Source organism: Primulina huaijiensis, chromosome 6 (genome assembly GCF_012295235.1).
Source record: "Primulina huaijiensis isolate GDHJ02 chromosome 6, ASM1229523v2, whole genome shotgun sequence".
In the NCBI taxonomy this organism is placed as follows: Eukaryota; Viridiplantae; Streptophyta; class Magnoliopsida; order Lamiales; family Gesneriaceae; genus Primulina; species Primulina huaijiensis.
In genome coordinates this window covers 16374986-16389467 of record NC_133311.1, presented here as the reverse complement: position 1 = coordinate 16389467, position 14482 = coordinate 16374986, and the positions used below count along the sequence as shown (strand labels likewise).

Below are 14482 nucleotides of genomic sequence, written 5' to 3'. Positions count from 1 at the left end.
TATATAATTTATCATCTCCAGGTTACAAGTCATTAATCGTCTCATCTCACGAACCAACGGACTTTTATTTTTTGGATTAATGTTTCCTAATATGGCATCAAAATAGGGGTATAATTTGATAACTTGTGGTATAGTTCATCGAACCGATCTTGTTTGCATAACTTTTTAAGCTGTTTCTACCTAATGTTCAATCAGCATGTATACTTGAGTCTTGGAGTGGTTTATTGATATTTTATGGTATTGTATGTCTGATTTTTTTTTTTTTTTGTGTGTGTGTATTGATATGCAGGTTGAGCAAGTGATTAAGGAGCAAAATATGTTGGATGTGTATGCCATGTTGGAAGGATACTGTCATTTGTTGATTGAGAGAGTCAGCCTCATCGAACAAGAAAAGTTAGTTTTCTTCTCTCATCTGTTCTCTTGATTTCTTAACTGCAGATTGAGAATTTTGTTGCTCGAAATCAAATTTTCTTTTCCATTCTTCATATATATATTTCAAGTTTTGTCGTTTCATGCAGAGAATGTCCTGATGAAATTGTGGAAGCTGCATCAAGCTTAATTTATGCTGCTTCAAGATGTGGTGATTTTCCAGAACTTCAAGAAATTCGCAAGATTTTCTCCTCTCGTTATTGGAAGGATTTCGTGGCACGGGCAGTTGAATTACGCAACAAGTGTGGTGTGAATCCTAAGGTATATACACTAAATATTCGGCCGAATTATAAAAATTTGAGTTACACTGTTATCATATGTTATAATTTATAGTTAAACGAAAACAATAATCAATTCAATATTCTAGCTTGTACAAAATTTGTTTCCTACAAACAGATGGTACAGAAGTTTTCTACAAAGACGCCAACCATGGAGAGTAAAATGAAGGTGCTTCAAGATATTGCTACAGAAAAGAACATTGTTATGCCAAACGAGACGACTGCTCCACCCATCGTACTGGTAAATCAACTAATCTTTCAACTCAATAATTCGCTCAAAATTATGCTTGTAAAATATTTTAAGAATGAGTTAATTAAATATAATGTGAAATTACGATATTGCTGAAAGTTCTTGTAATCATTAATTCTCAGACAAAAGTATGTGTGTTCGAGATTTGAAAACACGAAGATGTCAAATGGAAAGTTAATAGATATTTTTTTAATGAGAGTTTTTTGCAATTTCGAAATTTCAAATTGTTAGTACATGCAATTACGTCGCGTCTCCCACAATTCTTTTCATCTGTTTACACGTATTAAAAAGCGTCAAGTTCAATACAAAACTTTAATCTGAATTTTCAGAAGCTATCACCCCATCAGAAACATGAAGATTCAAGAAAAGAGAATCGGCAAAACAACTCAAAAAGACATGATGATGTAGAAGAAGCAATGGATTTCACAGAATCGCCAAAACTCGGGGTAAAATACAGAGATGTCGCTCATGCAGCACAAGCGGCATTCGAATCAGCAGCATACGCAGCGGCTGCTGCCAGGGCGGCTGTAAAGCTCTCTCGATCTGAACCAACCCATCCTGACGACCAAGATCGTCCAAATCATCAGCCAAGAAAATTATCATCAGACACATTTCATCCTACTCGAGATGAAAAGGATTCATTAGAAGATGAGCTGAAATTTGAAAAAGTTCACCCCATTCAAAGCCATGATTGGGTAACTGAAACTGAGAACAAAACAGGTTATAAAAGGTCCTTGTCTGGTACAACTGCGGATTCAGAAGCTGAAAACATTAAGGAAATGGAAACCTCGTCCGAAGAGGGAAATATTGATTCCAAGCCACTGGCAAGAGAGGTAGTTTTCGATCAAAGTGATGATGAAAACGATGAAGTTATCGAAGGGAGTGGCAATAATTCAACTACTCCTCTTACTACAGGACTCTTGCAACATAAAGAAGAGCTGGATTTAAAACCGAGCCAAATTCATCAGCATCCGTGACGAGAACTGAGGGTTTGGGACCTCTGAACATCAACCGGAGGCCGATTTCTGTGAGGAATCAATGGAGACAGGGAATGAAATAAAAGTTTACTTTCGAGAGAGAGTTTACTATTACTAAAGGTTGGAATATCCATATAATTGTTGAGCACAATTTAGTCTGGATATGTCCAGTACATTTGTATATGCTCGATTGAGTAATACATTTTATTTACTGATAAAAAAAAAATGGAAAGCCAGCAATTGATAATTGAACTCAAATTTTTTAGACAATCTTGTAGAAAAGTCCAATGAATGCATTTGTTGCCAATTGGAAACAATTTACAATACACTATATCTACCTTCCACTTGTCTTCGAGAAAAATGACCACCATCAAAGTAAGTTCCGCATACGACCCTTAACTTTATAAATCCCCAATGATATGAATTTGAAAACATCAAACACAAACAAGAAATGCATGAAACACATGGCAACTTGTGTAATGAATTGGAGTATCGACGTCCCAGATTCGACGATTGTCACACTATACCAAAATGAGTCTTTCCAGCGTACGGTAGCTTCCCCAGTAAGTCATTCATACTAGAATTACCTCAAGCCAAGTACGCTTAACTTTAGAGTTTTTATTGATGAAGTCCCGAAAAGAAAATGCACCTTATTTATATGATTAATACCCCTATCAAATCTTTTAAGTAGTTCTCAACTGCACAGTTATATACCTAAACAGTTTTGGAATCTCTCTCATTCTGGTATGAGATCAGTTCATTCATGTTCTCTTCACCTAGAAATTTGACAAGAGTCGCTCATTGTCCGTGCAACATCATGGTACTAACGATCACCCTGTCTTCTTGGGCCCTGAACGTCACATATCCACCGGTGAAGACAATCGTCGAATTTGGAGCATTGTAATGAAAATGATGTTTCCTATAATGAGCTGAGGCGGCAAGTCAGGAATTTGATTGCTGAATATGATGATAGTGTTGACTAAATACTCGGAGCCCGGAAACAGAGCCCTAATAACAGGGCCATCATGGCTTGTTTCGCAACCAAGATGGTATTATAATTGGCCTGGAAACCAGGAGGAATGTGCTTCTCCTTCTTGGATGATTAACTTGTGGGGAGTAGCTGGTAATGGGACTGGGTTTTATACCACAAATCACTCACCCCAGAAGAAAACCGAATCAAGTATGATCGTTCTTACATCATAGAAAATTTTACTTCAGCTCACGGTGCTCATGTTTTGTTAAGCCCTTGACAAATTCTCTGTCGTCATGTGGCCACTGAAGGAAGGAAGAAGAATCACAAGGGAAGAACATACAAGCGAGCCAAAAATTCTTGGTGATTGTAGGTAATTTCAATAGACAAATTCAAAGATTCCGAGTTGAATATGTGTTATTAGAAGCGCAAGGCATGGCTTATAAGTACCATAGAGCCAAGGCGCAATGCGCAAGGCGAGTTGGGCGTCCTATTGAAGTGAAACACCACCCTAGAATGATTAACTCGAAATATCCTCAGAAAATTTAGTAAGATACAACCCAATATATATTTTGTAGATTATCAAAGAATAGTTAGAGAAATATTTTTAATATATCATCGAGAGTGGATAATTGTTATCTTGCAATTCACTGTTGATTTATCATCTCTACATCGAAGGTGCGCTTACAAGTGGCCCCAGGCCTTTATGGTTAAGGCACAGGCTTGGTTGAAGACTGCGGCATACCTTGTGTCAAGACACAATCGCAGACCCTCCACTGGTCTCGAGCCTAGACGCACGCCTTGCGAGCTTTTTATTACTACACATCTGCTATACTCTACTCTTAGCAGGCCGAAAGAGGGTAGTTCTAGAACATTAAGGATACATTTTACTATAAGAGCATGAAATCATAGGCAACATAATCCCAGATAACAAACAACAATTTCTACAAAGGAATCAGAAAATTTCACGACATAGGAAACTCATCTTAGACATAACCAAAAATAATTTAAAAAAAAAAATAAAAAAAGAAACGTACACTAGCACCCCGGGGTTCCATTGTAATCAAGAAATCCTAAACAGAAAGATTAACGTACATACGTCGTATCTGGTGAAAAGAACACGAGGAAGAGTTCATTCCCTGGGGCGTGCACACCACAAAGAACTCAGGGCCCGAAGTCTTGACTTGTAATCATTGATGGCGAGAAGAGCACGAGCAGCTTGACGGGTGGTCAAGATTCGCTGCAATTGTTGCAAAGTTTGCTGTCTCATGATGTCAGCCTGTAAAGTATCAAATACATAACCTCTTAACGTTTGATAAATCGGAAATACAGGTTCAAAAATGTACTCGCGTAAGCGTTCGAACGTTGGACGTAGGATTTGTAATGATGAAGGTGGGTGGTAATCTTGATTTGGGATTAGGTTTGGGGTTAAACTTGCCTCTTTTAAAAAATATTATGTTAAAAAATATTACTCATAATATTTTTTAAAAAATTTGTTCGAGTGGGTAATAGTCCCCTTACTGGATCCATGATCATAGATTCATGATTGCTGCATCATTGGAAAATCATATGTAGGATAGATTAATTGTACCTGATGGAGGAAATTTTCGAGAGCAGCGAGTTTGCTCATGGCAATAGACATTTGTTCCATGTAATCAGAAACATATCCAGAGTCACGAGGAGTAGAGGAGATGGAGGATAATGTATCGACGAGTGTTTGTTGCAAAGCTTCCATTCCTTGGGATAAGGCATCCTCAGCTTGTTGAGAGGATTGCTGTAAACTTCTGATTCCCATCAATTGTTGTTCGGTTAATGGCTGAATTTGCCTTTCAGGTATCTAAAATTCCAAAAACTGAACGGGTTAGAACAAATCAAGACTTGCCACTTTGTACACACAACAAAATTATGGAGTTTTCTTGAGCATATTTTCCCACAATCCTAAAGCCATCTATTAAAAAGGTTTTTTCAACTCATCCTAGTTAGAACACATCATACATCATACAAGTAAGATTATGTTTCGCCCCACATATCCACTGCGACCTCCCTTTACATTTCGTCAGAAAAGAATGTCAGAACAAAATAAATAAGATGCCAGACTGATAAACTAATAGTTGAATCACCTTGAGAACTTCAGAGGAACGGAAGCCTCCTAACCACATGAAACACCTTTCAGTAGGAGCCTTCCACATACCAGAGAGCATGTGAAACACATCGGCTTTCGCACCTACACTCTTCAATCTGAACACTTCATCATAATGGGACATCACCGCATCAACAATAAGCCGTAGTTCACTGTCTCCCACGTGAGAATTCACAGCCGATCTCAGATCCTCTATCAGGCTTTGATGTTCTTCGCGCCATCGAGCATATTCCATGTCAAATGCCAAAGCCCCTACACAAAGTATAATTGCATCGCTTCTAAAAACTAAGGAATGGTTTTCATAATTGATTAAATCTTGATTGAAAGATGATATCATTTCGCAACTTTACCAACCATTTCCACTGTTAGAATGACTATGATCTCCCGTGAATCCAGGCGTAGCAAAGATGCCCTGCATTTAAATATGAAGGCGTTGTGTATAATCAATTTTATTTTGTATCAACACATTGCATATGACATAGAGAAAAGCACCTGCTGTCGAGCTCGTTTCAACTCCTGCTCTAGTTGGGTAAGCTTTTGTCGGCTACTCTCCAGTTGTTGAACATAAGCCTAAAAACACACAGATTAGGACAGGGAAGTAAACTTGATCCCGAGCTTTTCCCTACTTAATTGAACTTGTTCATAAAGTACAATAAATTCAATAGATTAACGTATACTTTCTTCCTAATTCGACTTTTCTTTGCAGCTTCCCGGTTCTGAGCCAGCCTACGAAGTACCTAGGAAAAAAGAGTAACAAAAACAAGCAAAACAATCACTACAAAGTTACATTCTATATCAAACGAAAATGAGACGACTGCAACGTAAAAAATCAACCTTCTGCTCTCCAGTTTTTCCGTCAGAAGGGTCAGTCGAACCCAAAATTGTCAATCTTTGGTTATGGACTCCAGGGAACTAAAAGTAAAAACCCAAATCAAAATCATCCCCATCACCATAAATTTCAAGGCAGCCACCTTTTATTTCAACAATAAAAAAAACATGAAAGAACAAAAGCTTCCCTCACAAAGAAAAATGTTAAAAGCTTCCTGTTCATTTCTAGTCAATGGAAACTTTAAATAAATCCACCAATATAACTTCGATAAGAAGCAAACATAACATGCTCCAGATTCAAGTTTCATCGCTTATCTAGTAGTTTTTTGTCCTTGTCTTTTCGTTATTTTTTTCCCTTGCAATTTTGAGGAAACAAACAAATATGCCACTAGAACCGAAGTGAGACATAATATAACATCGAATGAATACACTGTCAAACTGTAAACATACATGGCCAACCAGATCTCTGTTGCAAGATCTCAAGAACCCTACATACTTATTGTCAAGATCTCAAGAACCCTACATACTTATTGTCGTAACCAACAGCTAGTTTGGTCTGTACAAACTTTAATATTACAACCATAACTCGTTATCTTGGAGGAACATCATTAACTTCATCTACAGTAATATGCTGAGAAGCAACATAACTGGAGCTGCTGGCTCGGGCGTCCCGTGTCCGTACACTATGATGCATCTAAGAATTTTATTATAAGGCCATCTCCAACAATTCTATTTTAAAGCAACTCTATTTTAAAATAGTGTAATTTCTGCATCAAATATTATATTCATCTCCAACCCATCTACTTCAAATCTTACTCTAAAAAGAATATTCTCAGAATATTCCTTTTTAAAAATATATTTAAATTATTTCTTATTAATTATTAAATATATATTTCTAATTTTATGAATATAATTATAAGTATCGTTTAATATTTATTTAAATTATTTAATTTAAATTGTTTAATGATTATAAAAATTGTTTAATAATTATCGTTTAATATTTATTTAAATTGTTTAATAATTATTAAAAATTTATTTAATTGTTTAATATTATACGAATTGAAACATAAATTATTTAAATGGATAAAATATAATAATACATGACTTTGAATTAAAAAAACATAATACAAATACATGACATTAAATTAAAAAATACATTTAAAATACAATTTCAAATATTTGAATGACCATATTCATCCCATAAATGATCAATCAAAGCATTTCGTAATGCAAAGTGGGCGTCTTTGTCTTTTATTTTTTTATATCGAGCGAGAATTTCTTGAAATCTGATATGTTCATTGACAACAATTTCTACCACTTGAGTCGGTGCTTCCCTCGCATCTTGAATTGGTGCACTAAGATCACGTTCATCTTCGATTATCATATTGCGCATTATAATGCATGCTTTCATTATATCATGCAAATGATTTTTCTTCCAACCACGGGCGAGAAATGCCACAATTGCAAATCGTGATTGAAGAACGCCAAATGCACGCTCCACATCTTTCCTGCATGACTCTTGTTTCATCGCAAAATACTGCTTCTTTGGACCACGCGGATCATGGATAGTCTGCACAATAGTTGACCATTTCGGATAAATACTATCAGCTAAATAATATCCAGTATCATATTCTTTGCTTCCAATATTGTAATGAGCTGGAGGAGCAATTCCTTGTGCAAGATTGAAAAATAGACTGGACGACTCTAAAACATTTATATCATTATTGGTTCCGGGCATACCAAAATATGCATGCCATATCCAAAGATCATAGTGGCAAACAACGATCCAGGAAAACCTCGTTGTTCCACCTCCAATGCATACAGTCGAGACTTCCCAACATTCCAGGAAAACCTCGTTGTTTGCCAATATAGAGTAGTCTAGCAACATCATTAGCCGTAGGTGATCTCAAGTACTGCTCAGCAAAAACTTCCACTATAGCTCGACAAAAGCGTTGCATACACTGAATTGCAGTCGATTCTCCTATTTGGATGTATTCATCAGTAGCATCTGCAGGTAAGGCATATGCTGCATTCTCCTATTTGCTCTACCGTCCCAAACTATCACTTCGTTGTATGAAATAAACATCGTGATTCTGTATACCATCTACTATCCGAATGAAAAGATTCCGAGACATTCGAAATCGTCTACGGAACATTGCTTCATTATATACTGGATTTTCAGCAAAATAGTCGTCAAACAACTTACGATCAGCAATTTCACGGTCGCGTCGAATGAATATGTGACCCGGAATTGAACCTCCATGTGTGACTTCTTTTTCTTGTTGGATGATGTAGGAAGCAACCAAATTTTGTTCTCGAGATATAGTTGTCAGTATTGCATTGCTTCTGTTTTGGAGATTTTCGAAGAATTGAATGTCATCTTCAATATCTGACAATGAATATGAGCTAGACGATATTGCATCAAATTGAAAAGTTGGATTCATTTTTGTGATATGAAGAATGCAAGATTTATGTGTTAGTATGATAATACAATCCACATTATATAATGGTAGATTTGGAACGGTAGATGGATTTGGAACGGTAGGTGCATTTGGAACGGTAGGTGAATTTGGAAGGTTATGTGTATTTGGAACGGTAGATGAATTTAGAATGGTAGGTGAATTTGGAACGGTAATTGGATTTCGAATGGTAGGTGGATTTGGAACGGTAGATGAATTTAGAATGGTAGATGAATTTGGAACGGTAATTGGATTTGGAAGGGTAGGTGGATTTGGAACGGTAGGTGAATTTAGAAGGTTATGTGCATTTTGAACGGTAGATGAATTTGGAATGGTTAGGTGCATTTGGAACGGTAGGTGAATTTGGAATGGTAGGTGAATTCGGAAGGTTAGGTGCATTTGGAACGGTAGGTGAATCGGTAGGTGCATTTGGACCGGTAGGTGCATTTGAAATGGTAGGTGGAATTTCTACTATAAATATACTCCTGATTGTTTGAATGAATTATCAAACATTACAAATCATACTCCAAATAATATATTTCTTCAAAGAAAACCAATAGACTCCAGTAGCCGAACATCTAACTACTCTATCGAAGAAGATAAGCTATTATGTCATGTTTATCTTGACGTCTCGCAAAATCCTATCATCGGTATAAACCAATCCAAAGATCGATTTTGGAGTCGTATTGAAGAAGCTTTCAATGGCAGCAGATCGAATAACATGCAAGAACGCAATAGAAGATCAATGCAATGTCGCATGCAAGTTATCCTCCGTGCTGTTAGAAAATTATGTGGCTGTGTAAGCATAATTGAAAAGCTGAAGCCGAGTGGCGCATCCGAGGAAGATATTGTAAGTCTTTAGTTTTAAAATATTCTAGATACGCTAACTTTATTTTTATACGGGTTGGATATTTTTGTGCAGTTGAACCGAGCAAAAGACTTAATGATGCAAGATAAAAATTTCAGTCGAGGATTCAAATTCGATCATGTGTGGCCTATCATGAAAGATTTGGAGAAATTTTCGGCCAACGACAGTGCACCGATACCACTATCAAAACAACATGTCACAAATTTGGATTCGTCACAATCAGATAATCAAGAATCAGAATCTCCAATGTGAGGTTCTCAAGGAATAAATTCATTTTCAATTAATTTAAGTAGTGATGAAAATGCATGTGGAACTCCATCTCAGCGACCACTTGGAGTGAAAAAATCCAAATTAAAGAAAAAAAGAGAAGAAAATGTATCAGATTTAATTTCTACGATGAAGGAAGGTCATCGCGATCTTATCAATGTACTACAAAAGGGAGCTACCGATATTCAACAAAATTATGATATTAAGCTGTTAATGTTGCAAAATGAACAAAAAAAGCTAGAAATTTGACAACAACAAATAGCATTGGCTGCATTTCAAGAGGAGAATAAAATTTTGTACATTGATCTGACCACAATTGGTGATCCAGAAATGCGTCAAATAATTCAAAATGAAAGAGCAAGAATTATGCAGAAAAGAGAGGAAGAACGTCGTCAATGTGAAGGCAACACATTTGGAAAATATTTTGGTGATTTTGGAGGATCTGGATATGGATCAGGACCTGATTTTCCAGATTATTGATAATTTAGTTTGATTCTCTATTATTTAATTTAGTTTGATTCTCTTTTATTATCCTTGCACTTAAATTAAATGTATTTGATTTCGTTTTTTATTTTAATCGTGTGTTTGAATGCTTAAATATTATTCAATAAATTTGTGTATTCGATTATGTTATTTACAGTAATGATTTATATTAACCTTTCAATTTATAGATTAATATGTTAATCAAATAAATTTCAATTATTAATACTAACAAAATATTTTTTTATTTAATATATTAATTAAATGCTTTTAAATCATTTAAAATATATTAAAGAATTCATATATTATTAAATATATTATTTATTAAATTAATCATAATTTAAAAATAATAAAAAAGTAAATAAAAAAATTTTTTAAAAAAATACAACACCCTGCGTCAACGTCAAATTTTGACGCAGGAGATGTGGGTAGCGCCCCGGTTGGAGATGCCCTAAAAAAGGTAATTTCGAACACAATTCAATACGAATTGGTTTACACCACCAAACAAATGAAAAATCAAAGCTTGGCAAATTTAGAAGTTAGTTTTTTAAAGAATTTATAAGTGATTCCTCTGCCATCCTCAACTCAAGAAAATAGTAAATGCAGTCAAACTTTAGCAGGTCCACGCATTCAATAGAGATACTCAACATCTCATATCAAAATGTATACGGGTAAAAAATACTCGACAAATATTGAATTTAACTTCAGAAGTATCAAGATTCTAAAAGAAATGTAAACTTAAAATCTAACATACAAAAATACTGGGGAGCAAGTAAATGAATAGAGGGGGAGATTAAAAATTCAAGAACTTGGATGAAATATTATTTTTAGCTTCATCTTTCCGGGAAGAAATTCCCATGTCAAGAAAAATATCTGGGTAAATATTGAATTCCAAACTCGGTCTAAAAGTTTTGGGAATTCAATGTGCGTTGGAAAAATGAACGGATGCTCAGTGAAGAGAATTTGGAAAATTAATCGGCCGTAGGAGACGAAGAAGCCCGGATCTTAAGCCAAGGGAAACACGATAACGTTCGAAGAAGCGATAAAGGATGAAGTTGACATTTTACTATACACATAAATCTATACTAAGTTTTAGATCCCTGAATTAACTAATTTGAAGATACCAAAATATTTAATTCCATATTTATTTTTTTTACTCTATTAAAAATCTTCTCAAGTCTCTTCATATTTTATATAGAGAAAAAATCTAAACAAAACTTTTTTTTAAATCGAAAAATTTTTCTAAATTGAAAAATAATTTCATGTTAATTATTTAATATTATTTGATCAAATAATAATAACACATACAACAAATATACATCTTTTACTAATATATAATATTATGTCTCACACTATGTATATCATATAAGTCTAGATATAAAGATTATAACAATAATATATTTAATACACAAACCAATCATATGTCGCTTTTTGGAAAATAGTACTCCACCCTTCCGTGGACCCCACCATGCCGAATATTAAAAAAATAACGTCACTCACTACGATATCAACATAATACATACTTACATTTAAAAAAAAATATTTTTAACATAAAAATAAATTTTTTTTGATGATTCTGACTTTCGAATCGGATTAGAGTTTTGTCTAATAAAACATAAAATTGAAAGAATTTTTGTATTACAAAAAATCAGTTGTTACAATAAATTAATCTTTAATAACAACGGGGTTATATCAATTACTGGAGTAACACTTTAAAACATTAACAACTGAAATTTTATTTTTAATACTCAAGCATATGACAAGAATTCAAGCTCAAGCTCGAAATGTTTCTAAGTTTGGAAAAATTCTCAAAATAGTTTAGTAATCAAACGTGACTCAAGTTCGATCAATTATGACTCAAGAAATCGCATTTAATTAGAAAACCAAATGTATAATTGCATGCATTTGCGTTCCATTATTAAAATGATTAATATATATTAGCGCACCAACTTACTTATACAATATTTTTTATGATGATATTTAAATGAAAATTAAAATAGAATTACGAGAAATAGTTAAAAATTACGCTACAATTTTGATATATAAAATAAAAAATAAAAAATAAATAAAAAGAAAAAGANAAGAAATCAAGAAATAACTAAGTTTGATCAATTAATTATAGGCGTCGTCTAAAAGCGACAAAGCTAGGTTTTTGAAGGCTAAGGCACATTCCCACGTGGTAGAAAAATGACCTGATTTTTTTCATCAGTATCTGTAGACGCATCAGTCTGTTGGCTGTGATCTGCCACCACGCCGGAGTCGCCCCAGTTCTCAAAAGGCCCGTTTCCCAAAGCTCCACCACCGCCAACAGTCATTATTCCTCCCTTCTGCAACATGAACTGGGCTGAGTCCACTCCTCCAACTGCTGATCCCATTTCAGACGAACCCAAACTCTACAAAAAAAAAAAAAAGAAACACAATAACGAGCTAGAACACCAAACCTCGTGTACAAATGAAAACAAGATCCTTCGGAAGACTTACAGCGTTGATTCCACAGAACTGTAAGTTGTTCGACAAAACAGAAACATGACTGCTCGCATTTGGATCATTGTATATTGAGTCTACAAATAGCAGAAAATAAGTTTCTGGCTAGTGGTTACCATGAACGAAGTAATAGAGAAACAATTTGAAAAATGAAACCATGTTTAGAAACGAAGAACAATATTACTTATTGTCAAATTAACAGCATGATCAAATGGACCATTTCCAGTTGACTGCTCGAGCTCCCCGAGATCCGCAAAACGTGTACCACTTCCACTGCCTTCATCAACTCTACATACACATATGCTTACAGTCACAACACGTAACACATGAACATAGAACTAAACGATCCAACCACACAGAAAACCCATGTCGAAAAAATCAAGCATGCAACTTTTACAGCAAAAACCAAAGCTTCCAACATGCACCTGTAGTAAAATGGTGAGTTGGAGTGACAAAAAAGATCATTGTTTGTGAGAGACATAGTGTGGTGAACTGAAGCTTTGAAGCTTTGCATTTTTCTTTCACACATTCACAGCATGAGATGATATTCTTAACAGCGTCAAGATCTCCGCGTGTGAAACACAATACAACACCCGGAGAACGGGAGAAGGTCTGAGAAGTTGGAAAAAGTATTGAGCAGAAAGGAGGAATGACAGTGACAAAAAAATATACAAGGAAAGGTTAAAAAGGCAGATGTTGGAAGCAATCTATTTCAACAGAGGATAGCGTACCAAAGTGGTGTCGCTTTTTTTTTATATCTATGATTAAATTTAATTTACCACCCCACAATGGAGAAGATAAGAACTTTGGCGACGCATGTGAAATTAATTATAATCAATTAATTAATAAATTTAGAAAATAAAATATTTTTCCCATATATAATATATACTTAGATTAGATAACGTGAGAATTTATAATAATAAAAATAATCAGCTCTCTTGCTAGCTCTACCACTTAAATTTCCTACATTAATTTATGCTTTGTTTAATTTCCAGAGTGTCCATGGGACAGACCCTTTTCCCTCAGACTGTACCACTTTGCCGCAACAAGTTGTACCCTAATGTGCGTGGAACGTGNATATATCTCCCACGTGAGGAACTCAACACATACGAAAACTGTCTTACGAAAACTGTCTGAAAATTGGAATATCTAAATCCCTGTTCTAATTTATATATTATATATATATATATACATCTCCCACGTGAGGAACTCAACACATACGAAAACTGTCTGAAAATTGGAATATCTAAATCCCTGTTCTAATTAACTGTGGAAAATAAAAACGTTGGAATGCGCACTTGGATCAACCTACTTATACATTCACTTCAGTTTCTATTTACCCCATATATAATTTTTCTTTATGCGGGGACCAGCAACAAATTAAATGCCACGATATGCCCTCATAAATACTATTTTGTCTTAAGAGGACGTTTGTTACATGATCAATTCACTGTTACTGATGGATTTGAGGTTAATGAGATGATGTGGTAGAACCTTAAGTGTGTGTTGATGTTGCAACAGAAGAGACATTATAATGTTTTATTAATGTTATTTATAAATTAAAACAAACATGTTATGTAATTATAATGGAATACAATTAAATATCAGTTAAGTTTAAAAATATTAAATTTGATTTCACATATATTTGATTTTGCTATATTGATACTCAATTTTGATGAGAAAACAATCCATCTTCAAGTAGCTATCATAAATGAAATTTGTGTTGGTGTTGTCATTGAAAATGTATTAATATGACACATTAATGTTATTTATTTTTAAAAAATAAATATGTTATGCACATATTTTGAAATACGACAAGCTTTAATCTGACATTAAACGTACTTACTTTGTGCTAACAAATGTCTTATTTTGCTTTGTGATACTCAGTTTTGGTGATAAAATATTCAATTTTGCGAGTGGTCGTTATTAATGGAGTCAATGTTTGGGTTGATTTTTTAGGTATTTTTCATTACACTTATCAGTATTCATTCATAAATATTATGAATGATTAATCAACTTCTGAGAATAATCATTTATAACGTTGAAAATTAA

The 14482-nt window shown here is 34.4% G+C and overlaps 2 protein-coding genes across 3 annotated transcripts in view; one reads left to right on the top strand and one right to left on the bottom strand.

Moving 5' to 3' along the window:
* The window catches only part of LOC140979384 (uncharacterized), a 3123-nt gene extending 990 nt beyond the window's left edge, over positions 1–2133 (top strand). Inside the window, exons 2-5 of one of the 2 annotated variants that reach the window (XM_073444753.1) lie at positions 290–393; positions 519–690; positions 826–948; positions 1305–2133. In XM_073444753.1, coding sequence (XP_073300854.1) covers positions 290–393; positions 519–690; positions 826–948; positions 1305–1934 — 1029 coding nt within the window. In that variant the 3' untranslated portion in view covers positions 1935–2133. Of the gene's footprint in view, positions 1–289; positions 394–518; positions 691–825; positions 949–1286 lie in introns of both variants that reach the window. The other variant, XM_073444752.1, reaches the window with a different exon arrangement.
* Positions 2134–3832: 1699 nt separating this feature from the next.
* Positions 3833–13183, bottom strand: LOC140979738 (transcription factor TGA2.3-like). Its single transcript, XM_073445291.1, has 11 exons — positions 12856–13183; positions 12615–12718; positions 12428–12507; positions 12139–12339; positions 5879–5956; positions 5722–5781; positions 5537–5614; positions 5399–5456; positions 5025–5296; positions 4496–4741; positions 3833–4183 (listed from the first exon to the last, which is right to left on the bottom strand). Exons 1-11 carry the CDS (start codon positions 12957–12959, stop codon positions 4037–4039), a joined length of 1428 nt encoding a protein of 475 aa, XP_073301392.1. The 5' UTR covers positions 12960–13183; the 3' UTR covers positions 3833–4036.
* Between the last annotated feature and the right edge of the window lie 1299 nt (positions 13184–14482).